The sequence below is a fragment of the Leptosomus discolor genome, chromosome 26 (genome assembly GCF_034619465.1).
Source record: "Leptosomus discolor isolate bLepDis1 chromosome 26, bLepDis1.hap2, whole genome shotgun sequence".
Taxonomy (NCBI): domain Eukaryota; kingdom Metazoa; phylum Chordata; class Aves; order Leptosomiformes; family Leptosomidae; genus Leptosomus; species Leptosomus discolor.
Genome location: NC_141416.1, coordinates 1,098,501 through 1,109,088, shown reverse-complemented (window position 1 = coordinate 1,109,088; position 10,588 = coordinate 1,098,501). Strand labels below are relative to the sequence as shown.

The 10,588-nt window shown below is 70.8% G+C and overlaps 2 protein-coding genes across 2 annotated transcripts in view; both read right to left on the bottom strand.

Moving 5' to 3' along the window:
• Positions 1 to 289: 289 nt before the first annotated feature.
• On the bottom strand, positions 290 to 3,799 carry SLC27A3 (solute carrier family 27 member 3). Its single transcript, XM_086478452.1, has 10 exons — positions 3,319 to 3,799; positions 2,286 to 2,495; positions 2,050 to 2,208; positions 1,837 to 1,961; positions 1,548 to 1,742; positions 1,348 to 1,438; positions 1,079 to 1,277; positions 798 to 895; positions 560 to 690; positions 290 to 466 (listed from the first exon to the last, which is right to left on the bottom strand). The coding sequence occupies exons 1-10, from the start codon at positions 3,797 to 3,799 to the stop codon at positions 290 to 292; spliced, it is 1,866 nt and encodes a 621-aa protein (XP_086334578.1).
• A 1,761-nt stretch (positions 3,800 to 5,560) lies between these two features.
• The window catches only part of INTS3 (integrator complex subunit 3), a 41,935-nt gene continuing 36,907 nt past the window's right edge, over positions 5,561 to 10,588 (bottom strand). Inside the window, exons 24-30 of the mRNA XM_086478196.1 lie at positions 9,622 to 9,735; positions 9,495 to 9,543; positions 8,302 to 8,469; positions 6,317 to 6,417; positions 6,079 to 6,151; positions 5,814 to 5,970; positions 5,561 to 5,687 (exon numbers count right to left, since the gene is read on the bottom strand). Coding sequence (XP_086334322.1) covers positions 5,610 to 5,687; positions 5,814 to 5,970; positions 6,079 to 6,151; positions 6,317 to 6,417; positions 8,302 to 8,469; positions 9,495 to 9,543; positions 9,622 to 9,735 — 740 coding nt within the window. The 3' untranslated portion in view covers positions 5,561 to 5,609. The remainder of the gene's footprint in view (positions 5,688 to 5,813; positions 5,971 to 6,078; positions 6,152 to 6,316; positions 6,418 to 8,301; positions 8,470 to 9,494; positions 9,544 to 9,621; positions 9,736 to 10,588) is intronic.

The window sequence follows — 10,588 nt, the reverse complement described above, 5'->3', positions numbered from 1 at the left end:
GGGGACCTGGGGATGGATGTGGGGGTACCCAGGGACGGGCAGGATGGACATGGGGATGCACAGGACGGACGTGGGGACCTGGGGATGGCAGGACAGACATGGGGGGACCCCCCCCGGATGGATGTGGGGGACGTAGGGACGGGAGGACGGCCGTGGGGACCCGCAGGCTGGACATGGTGGGGGACGGGGCACCCGTGGAGCACCCGGTGCTGGTGGGACGGACACCGGGCGCGTCAGGGCACCCGGCGCCAGGACACCCCACGGGCTCGGGGGGGCGCCCGGGCGAGGTCTAAATGCGGAGGCGCCCGTCCAGGACCCCCTCCCAGAGCGCGGGGCCGAGGGGCACGTAGGCTTTGGTGGTCTCGTCCAGCAGGAAGAGGGGGTCGGGGACGCGAGCCGGGTCGAAGCCCTCCTGCGCCAGCCGCACCTTCTGCTGCTTGAAGGTCTCCGTCATCGCCAGGCGCTCCTGCGAGGGCGGCGGGGTGGGTTGGGGAACCCTCCCCCCCCCAGTCACCCCCACATCTCCCCTGTACCCCCCTGGTACAGCCCACGCCGTTACCTGCAGCCGGAGGAAGCGAGGCCGGGCGTAGGGCGGCAGGAGCTGCTCCACGTGCCGGTAGAGCGCGGGACCGTCCAGCCGGCAGCCGGGCCGCAGCACCAGCGCCGCCATCCCGGCACGACCCTCGTGTCCTGCGGGCGAGGGCAGAGCTTGGGGCTGGGGGGCACCGCTGGGCTGTGGGGGGGGGGGGGTGTGGGGGTGGGGAATGACACCATGGTGGGACTGGGGACATCCATACCTGGCACGGTGACGCCGTATACGGTGGCTTCTTGCAGGGACTCGTGGGCCACCAAGGCTTCGGCCACCTCCGTGGTGGCCACGTTCTCGCCTTTCCACCTGGGAGGTGGGGGCAACGGGGATGAGCAGGATGGGGCTGAACCCCAATTTGATGGGGATGAGCCCCCCCCCGCACACCCCAGCCATGCAATGGGGGGGGGGGGGGGGGGGGGGCATCGGGCTGCTGCGCTGTCCCCATGAGGTGAGGGGGTTTGTGCCCCCACCGGTGGGGGCTTTTGGCACCTGTAGGTGTCCCCGGTGCGGTCGCGGAAGCGGACGAACTGGGCCGCATCCTGCTCCATCAGGTCACCGGTGCTGAAGTAAATGTCCCCCTCGGCGAAGACCCCCCGCAGCAGCTTCTGCTCCGACAGCTCCCGGCTGCCGGCGTAGCCCAGGAAAGGGGTGCGGGGGGTGACCGGGGCGATCAGCAGCCCCGTCTCACCTGCGGGGATGGCGATGGGTGACCAGGGGAGCACCCATGGGGACACCCCCTCCCCATCCCCACTACTCACCCGTCCCCACGCGGATGCAGCGCCCGGCCGCGTCCCGCACCGGGGCTCCCTCCACCACGTCGTAGCGCACGATCTCGAAGGGCGAGAAGAGCTGGGGAGAGGGGCCGGGTGGGGCGTCAGCGTCCCCGCAGGGACAGACACAGCAGGGGGGGGGGGGGGGCACAGCACTCCCCCCCCCCCCCGCCAAGCCCCCTCCTCACCTTGTAGATGAAGCTGCTGCGCCCCACGGCCCCCGGCGTCCCCGTGTAGTTGAAGAGGGTGACGTTGCCCTCGGTCATCCCGTAGGTCTCCACGATGCGGATGGCCCCGAAGCGCTGCAGGAAGCTCTGCCAGACGTCGGGGCGCAGCCCGCTGCCCACCGCCAGCCGCAGCCCGTGCTCCCGCTCCCCGGGGCGCTGCGGGGCCGCAGGGTCAGATTTGGGGGGGGGGGGTGAGGGAAGGCCCCCTTGACCTCCCTCCTCCCACCCCCACCCTGGCTCTCCCCCTGACCTGGGGCTGGTTGACCAGGTAGCGGCAGAGCTCCCCGATGTACTGGAAGACGGTGACGCCCTCGGCGCGACAGTCATCCCAAAACTGGCTGGCTGAGAACTTCTCCTTCAGCACACAAGTGGCCCCTGTGGAAAGCCAGGGTGGGGGTATCAGCTCCCCCCCCCGCCCCCAAAATGTCACTAAGCTCACCACGGGGTCCCCAGCTCCGCTCACCGATGCCGATGCAGCCGACGATGCCCAGGAGGGACCCGGCCATGTGGTAGAGGGGCAGCGCCAGGTACACCACGTCCCGGCTGGAGGCTCCCACCAGCTCGTAGAAGCTGAGGCACATGATGGACTTGAGGTGGGAGACGCGGGCGGCTTTGGGGAGACCTGGAAGGGGAAGACGGCATCGAGCCCCTCCACCTCCTCACCCAGGGCACCCCGTGCCGCCGACCCCGGGCACCCACCAGTGGTGCCGGAGGTGAAGATGTAGAGGCAAGTGTCGTTCATGTCCTCCGGCTGCCAGACGTCCTCGGGCTCCAGCTCCTCGGAGGCCTCATCCAGCAGCTCCTGCAGGGCCACCACGCCGGGGGGGTACGGCCCCGAGCCCAGCACCCACACCACGATGTCGTCCTCCTGCAGGCTGGGCAGGATGGGCTCCACTGCCCCAAACAGGTCTGGGAAGAAGCGGGGAGGACACAGGCTGGGCTGGTGGAGGGGGCAGGTCACGGGCACAGCCTGCGGTGTCCCCCCAAACCAGTCCCAGGGTGGGGGGGGAGAGGATGAAGACCCGTCCCCACCCGTGCCTGTGGGTGCCTGCACCTTCCGAGACGCTCCCCCCAGCCCTTGGGGACACCCCCAGCCAGGGCTGCCCCATTTCCACCTCAAGCCCTTGCCCCGGGCGGGGGACACACACGAATGGCCGGTCCCTGCCCGGGGTGACCAGGCAGGATCCGTGCGGGGCACATCGACGGGACCAGTCTGGGGCGGGGGGGGCAAACGTGGCACAACTGGAGGATCCCGCGGGGCCGGGGGGGGAACTACCCATGTCGTCCCCGAATGAACCACCCCGGGCCCCTGAGCTGATCCCTTACCCACCCCGGGTTGGCAGAGCTGGAGACACCCCCCCCCGCCGGCACCCCTGGTGCCACCCCTGTGCCCCAGAGCCTGTCACGCCCGGTGGCCCCGGTACCACCCCCATCCCCGGTACCCAGGGCCGGGCACCACCCTCCCCGCCGGTGTCCCTGTCCCCCACACCCTCCCCCGGGAACATCCCCGGTGCTACCCGCCCCCCCCCCCCCCCCCGGGAGCCTTTGCCACCCCCGGTCCCCACGGGGCAGGTCCCCTCGGTACATCCCCGGTCCCCCCCGCCACCCCCGGGAGCTGCGTGTGTCCCCCCCCCCACCGCCCCCGGTCCATCCCCTGCCCCCCCGTTCCCCGCCATTCCCCGGTGTCCCCCCCGGTCCCGTCCGTCCGTCCCGTCCCCCCCCCGTTGCTCACCGTCCGCCACCAGCAGCGCCCGCGCCCCGCAGGCGCTCAGGCAGTGCCGGAGGGCGGCGGGGGGCAGCGCCGTCCCCAGGAAGGCGGGTCGGGCTCCCAGCGCCGCCAGCCCCAACCAGCCCCACACGAACCGCGGCTCGTTCCCCACCAGCAGCCCCACGGTCACGCCGGGACCCAGCGACTCCCCCCCGGCCAACGGCCTCCCCCGCAGCGCGTTGGCCACCCGCGCCACCCGCTTCGCCGCGGCCCCGTACGGCTCCGCGCCCCGCGCCGCCCGCAGGAAGGGCCGCGACGGCGCCTCCCGCGCCGCCCGCAGGAACCGGGCGGCCAAACTGCCCCCGCCGCCGCCTCCCGCCGCCCGCCGCCGCCGGCACCGGGCCGCCCGCGCCGCGAAGGCCAGATCGGCCCAGAGGTGCGGCCGCAGCAGCCGCTGCAGCAGCGCCAGCGCCGCCACCGCCGCCAGCGCCGCCGCCAGCGCCATCGCCCGCCGCCCGCTGCGCCCCGCGGACGCGCCCCCGCCCCCGCCCCCGCCCCCGCCCCCGCGCGGGACACGCCCACGGGGCGGCGGACACGCCCCCCCCGGGACCTCCCACCATCGCCCCCCCCCCCCCCCCCCCCCCCGGACACTCCGGTTCGTCCCCGTCACGTCGCTGTCCCCATCGCACACCCACCCACCCAACCCCCCCCCGCCCTCGACGCCGCTCCCACGCCCAGATCTGTTCCCCCCCCCCCCCCCCCCGCGCCGCGGCCGTGGACCCTCCCACCGTGTCCCCATTGTCCCTGCTACGCCCCCCTCCCCATTTCACTCCCATCCCGCCCCAGACCCGTCTCCCAGCCCCAGACCTGTTTCCGCAACTGCTCCCCCTCCGCCATGGGTGCTCCCACCATGTCTCCAGTGTCACCGCTACACGCCCCCCCCCCCCCCCCAATTTCACCCCCCCATCCCACCCCAGACCCCTCTTCCAGCCGCAGACCTGTCCCTGCTACCACGGACCCTCCATCGTGTCCCCATCATTCCCGCCGCAGCTCCCCCCATCCCCATCCCCTCCATCACATCCCTCTCCCCATTCCACTCCCCCCCCGCCCCGACCCCTCTCCCATTCCCAGCCCCTTCCCCTTCCCCATGGACCCTCCCACCATGTCCCCACCACAGCCCCCCCCATGCCATCCCTACCCCCTCCATCATCTCCCATCCCTGTCCCCCACCCGCCCCAGACCCTCCCATGTCCCCATCCTCCTCACCCCTGTCCCCCCATCGTGTCCTCAGGCCCTTCTTCTTCGCCACAGCCCCCCCCCCCCATTTCATCCCCATCACGTCCCTGTCCCCACCCCACTCACTCCAGACCCCTCTCCCACCCCTGTGCCCCCCCTCACCGTGCCCCCCCCCCCATCGTGCTCCCAGCTTGTCCCAGTTTTCCCCGCTTCGGCTCAGGGGGGGCTGGCAGCACCTCGGGCCCCTGGGAGTGACACGCCACGGCCGCTGGCTATGCCGAGCGGGGGGACACCGGCCCCGGGGACGCGACCCAAAAAGGTGGCGTTTTGTACAAAACATTCAAAAGGTTTTTTATTATCCTTGTTGGTTTGTTTAAAAAAAGAAAAAAACACTTAAAACCACTGGTTGGGGGTGAGCGTCGTCCCCTTCTCACGTGGGTGACGAGCTCTGGGGCAGGAAGGGTCCCCCAAACCGAACGCGCTGCCTGGTGGGTGCTGGTGCACCCCCACCCCCCCCTCGCAGCAGCTCCCGGGGGGAGATGCAGCCCTGGGAGGGGAGCGGAGGCTGCGCGGAGGGGGGGGGCTGTCTTGGCCTCCCCTCACCCCCTCCCCGCAGGCAGGGACACGAGGTCACCCCTCCCCAAAGCACCCTGGAGCAGCAGTCAGTTCGCACTGTTTATTTACATTTCTTATATGAAAATAGGGGATGTGTGATATACCCCACCCCCCCCCACCCCCCCGCGTCCCCCTTCCCCTCCCCACGGTGCCGCGTCCCCTCCCGGCGACCCCCGCCCACGCTGCCCCGGAGCGGGCAGGGGCTGCAGCCAGGTCCTGGGTGGGGGGACACACACACACACACGCTCCGACCCCTCGCTAAAAAGGAGCTAAAAAGTCAAGTGGGGGAGGGCTGGCGTGGAAGCAGGGCCCCCCCGGCGGGAGCCAGGGGAGCCCCGTCCCCGTGGGCTCCCCGAGGGGCCGCGTGCTCTCCTTCCCGTCCTGGCGATGGCTTTTGTCCGAGCGTGGCGGGGCCACCGGGCACCGCGGGGACCCGAGGGCGGCCGGGGGAGAGGGCAGCGCCCTCAGTCACTGTCCGAGCCCACGGCGGAGGAGCCTTTTCTTTTCCGTTTGGTGGGTTTGGGCTTGGTGTCTTCTTCCTCCTGCGCCAGGAGAGGGAGAGGTGGGGGGGGTCACTGCCGCCGAGGGGGGACCACCCCGCTCCTGCCTGCGCCTCCTCGAGGTGGGGGTGCGGCCGGGGGGGCGGCGGGGGGACGGGGGGTGCTTACCGAGGCGCTGCTGGAAGCCGATTCCTCCTCGTTGTTGGCCGGCTGGGCTGCGTTCTTGCGGCTGCGGGGGCTGGAGAGGGTGGCTTTTCGGCGGCTCTTGGGGGGTTTGGTGGAGGAGTCTTCATACTCCTCTGCCAGGGAGAAGAGGTCGCTGAACCTGGAAGGAAGCACGGGGCGGTGGGTGGGTGGGTCAGGCACTGTTGGGGTACCCGCCTCGTGGTCCCGAGAGCCCCCCTCGGCGCCGGGCAGGGCAGGACCGACTCACTTCATCTTGTGGGCTTCGTCGCAGCTGGCCTGGACGTGCTGCAGCGCTTGCAGGATCGGAGTTTGGCTGAAAACTGTCGAAGAACCAGCAGAAAAAGGGGAGTCAGAGACCTGATGGTGGGTGGGGGGGTGTGTGTGTCCCCTCAGTCGGGGTTTTGGACGCAGGCAAGGGGCTCCCAGAGCATCCCGGTTCCCGCGAGCGCCCCGGGGGCCTGTCCCGGCGGTGCTGGGGTACGTACAGTTCTGTTTGGTGTTGGTCAGGTTGAGGCGGAGGTTGTCCAGGTGCTCCAGGATCTGCTCCAGGGTGAGCTGGGCCAGTTTGCTGCTGGAGCTGCGCAGGCTGGGGGGAGAGACGCAGCGCCCGTTAGTCTGCACCCCGCTCCTCCTGCCCACCCCCCAGCTTGTTGCCCCCAAAGAGTCCCGTCCCCCCCCCGCTTGTGGGGGACGACGACAGAGTCTCACGGGCCTGCAGCAGCACCCCCAAACCCCCGAGAAGACGTGGGGCACAGATAACCCCGCCCCAGGGTGCCCCAGAGGCTGGAGCAGGGGATGGGGAGCAGCACAGGATCCATTTTCCAGCGCCGGCACACGCAGGGGCCCCCCGGAGCTGCTCCAGCCCAGGGATGAAGGGGATAAATCCTGCTCAGGGTGGGGGCCGCCTCCACCCCCGGCGGCTCTGGGGAGCGCTAAGCACCCCGTGCTGAGCCTCGGCCGCAGGACGGTGCGCGGTGCCAGCCCCCAGGGTGCTGCCAACAGCCGGGGCCTCAGCCGGGCGCCCGTTAATTACCGGGGATTAGACCTGGATACGCTTCGGATCCCGGAGCGGCAACAGAGTGAAAAGAGCCGCGTTGTTCCGCTGTGAAAGGCCGTTAATTAACACGGAGGAAGAGATGAAGGCTCAGACCTTCCCCCGCAGCCTCGTGGGAGAGCAGGGGGCTGAGATGCCGGTGGGACCAGCCGCTCTCCCGGTGTGTGACCTCTACACCGGGCACCAGGACCACCGGGCAGATCCCGGTGCCGGTGAATCTCCCAACGAGGCTCTGTCCGACCCGCCGGCCGCGACCCGGCTCCCTGGGTGCTGGGTGGGGGTCCTTGGGGACCCGCAGCCCCCGCCGCGGTGGGAGCGCGGTGCTGCTCTCCTTCCCCAGGACACTAGATGTCCTTCCTCCTCCAGCGTCAAGGGCCGCCGGCTCCCAGCCGGGAAGGGGCCGCAGAGGACCCCGTCAGCCCGGCGCAGTGGGCTGGGGGCTGCCGGAGCAGCTCCCCCCCCCCCCCCCCCCCTCCTCTCCCCCGACCCCAGCGCCCCAGCACCGAGGGGCTGCCGGTGGGGCTGGTCACGACCACGCTGCCGTCACCCAGCACAGAGCAGGCGGCGGGACCGGCCACCTCCTGCCCCGGCGAGGGAGGGCTGGAGGCTGCAGAAAGGGCAGCCCAGGGTGGTCCTGGGGTTGGGGTGAGGTGTCCCCCTGTGCCACCACGGCCAGGAGCCGGCCCAGCAGCCGGCAGAGGGGCGCAGGGCCAGCGGCAGCATCCCCTGCTGCTCTCCTTCCCTCTCCCACAGCCCACGGTGCTGAGGTCCAGCCGCCTCCTCCGGCACCCAGAGCTCTGCCCGTGCAGGGGGGGGCTGGAAACAAGCCCTCTGCCCCCGACCTCCAGAGGCAGAACCTCACCCCGGGGAGCTGGGATGTAACCTCCGCAGGCCCAGCCGCGTCCTTCAGTCCCACCGCCCTGAGGGACCCCGACCCCAACCACCCCAGAGGCAGCGGAGACGAAGCGAACCCCATCTGGAAGACGATTTGCACCAAAAGACGCTGCGGGGAACACCGAGCTGTGCCCAGGCGGGCACCGAGGGGCTGAGCAGAGGGGGCCTGCCCGGCCGGTGCCGCAGCAGGGGAGCGCCGAGGCTCTTGGCACCGCTCACACGAGCGCCTCGGGTAACGGGCTCGGCATGAAAGGGTCCCGCTTGGCTGGATGTCAGCGCGGGGCGAGATCAAAGAGCAGCTCCGGGGGGGGCTCTCACCCGCGCGTGGGTGGGCAGCGGCACCGCCCCGGCCTCGAGGGGACGACGGCGCAGCTGGCGGGACGGGCTGGCACGCCGGCGCTGCGCCAACGGCGGGCGACACCTCGGCTGCCGGGCCGGGGCGCAAGGCAGAGCCTGTCCTGGGTGCCCGGCGGCCCCGGGGGAGGCAGCGGGAGGGGCTGTGCCCCCCCCCAGGCCCCTCACCTTTGGCGTTTCCGCGGCAGGCTGTTGTTCTTGATCAGCAGCGACTTGATGTGCTCGGCCAGGAGGTCGTCGTGTTTGATGCACCAGTGCCGCAGGATGCTCGTGGTGAACTGGTCGTCCGGGTGGCAGGGCCGGCTCAGCACCATCTTCACCATCTCCTCGCTGGGCCTGCGGCAAACGGGGAAGGGGACGCGAGGAGGAAAGACGAGCGGTTTGTCCCCCGGGCAGCGGGGGACGCCCCGCAGCCACTGCCACCCGCTGGAGCCTGAGCGGAGGCTTCAGACCCGGAGGTGACAACTCCGCGGAGCTGCCGAGCCGGGAGGGACCCGGCACGAGAGCCCAGGCACAGCTCGGACAGGACCGAGCTCCCCAAAGCACCGCCCGGGACCCCCATGCTCGTCGGCAGCCCCAGCAGCGCTGGCTCCCAGGCTCAGGGGACGAGGGGCGGCGTTCAGCCTCCTCTGCTTCTCCCGAGGCCGCTGGCAAACCACCCTCCCGGGGACCGGCTGTCCCCCAAGCGCCTTGCCCGGCCCGCAGCACCCCGCCGCGCCAGCCCCGCTCCCTCCCGGCCGTGGGGGACGCGCCGCCGCACGCTGGCGGCCCGAGCTGGCCCCCGTGGGCTTTCCACGAACGCCATTGAGAGCCGGGAGGGGACGAGGCGGCCTCAACGCGCTGCGTTAACGAAACCCAAACCAACCGCTCTTCGCTGCGAGCCGCGGGCCGCGGCCGAGCCGCCCGAGCGGGCAGAGACGGCGCAGGTGGATGCCGAGGCAGCGCCAAAGCTGCGCCCCGCGGGGGGCCGGCGGCAGCCCGCTCCCCATCGAGGAAGGGGCTCCGGGGTGGCGAGGGGACAGACAGACAGCGCTCGGGCCCAGAGAGCCGGCACTCGCCGGACGGCGCTCCCGAAGCCACGGCACAGCAGGGAGCTGCTGCCTTTGGGAGGGGGTGGGCTACGGCTGGGGGTCTCGTCACACGGCGTGTCCACCCTCCTCTGTCCCCAGGGAGGGGGGTTCCAGGACGGGATTCGCAGCCAGAGCGAGGTGGGGAGCCCCAGCAAGAGGGGCTTTCCCCACCCCTCACGTCTCAAGCAGCCCAAGCGGGCGCGGGCGGCACCCCCGTCTCCCCGCCACACCGACGGAGCCCAAGCAAGCCCCCCGCCGGCCCGCAGCCCCGGGACCCTCCGCGGCACTTACTTCTCTCGCCTCAGCTGCAGCAGCAGGCAGGACAACGCCTCAGGGTGGTCTGCAAGGAAAGACGCCCTCAGCGGAGGGGGGTCACGGCCGCCAGCGCCGCGCCCCCGCCACGCGAGGGACAGCTCACCTTTGTATTTGAGGTGCTGCAGGATGGGGATGATGGTCTCCAGAGGAATGCTGTGGGCGAGGAAGAGCTGCCAGGTGCAGTACTGCTCAAAGGTCTCCCAGTCCAGGCTTTGAACTAAGGAGGGGGGGGAAGCACAGGATGGTGAGGGGAGCCTGCACGGCGCTCGGAGGGACGGCGGGGACACAGCCCTGTGGCAAGGGGTGTTCCCCCGGGGGTCGGTACCGGGTCCGGGGTTATTCAACACCTTCATCAACGACCTGGACGAAGGGATGGAGAGCACCCTCAGCCAGTTGGCTGACGATACCAAACTGGGAGGAGCGGCCGACGCGCCAGAGGGCCGCGCTGCCGTTCAGCGAGGCCTGGGCAGGCGGGAGAGGTGGGCGGGGAGGAACCTCATGAGGTTCAACAAGGGCAGGTGGAGGGTCCTGCACCTGGGGAGGAATAACCCCCACGCACCAGTGCAGGCTGGGGGGTGACCCGGTGGAGAGCAGCTCTGCGGAAAAAGACCTGGGGGGTTGTGGTGGAGAACAGGTCACCCACGAGGCAGCCAAGGAGGCCAGTGGTCTCCTCTGGGGGGCATGAAGAAGAGTGTGGCCAGCAGGTGGAGGGAGGTTCTCCTCCCCCTCTGCTCTGCCCTGGTGAGGCCACCCCTGGAGTGCTGTGCCCAGTTCTGGGCCCCCCAGTTCAAGAGGGACAGGGAGCTACTGGAGAGAGTCCAGCGGAGGGCTATGAAGATGATGAGGGAACTGGAGCATCTCCCCTACGAGGAAAGGCTGAGAGACCTGGGGCTCTTCAGCCTGGAGAAGAGACGGCTGAGAGGGGACCTGATCAACACTTATCAGTATCTGAAGGGTGGGTGTCCCGAGGATGGGGCCAGGCTCTTCTCAGTGGTGCCCAGTGACAGGACAGGGGGCAACGGGCACAAACTGGAGCACGGGAAGTTCTGCCTCACCGTGAGGAAAAACTT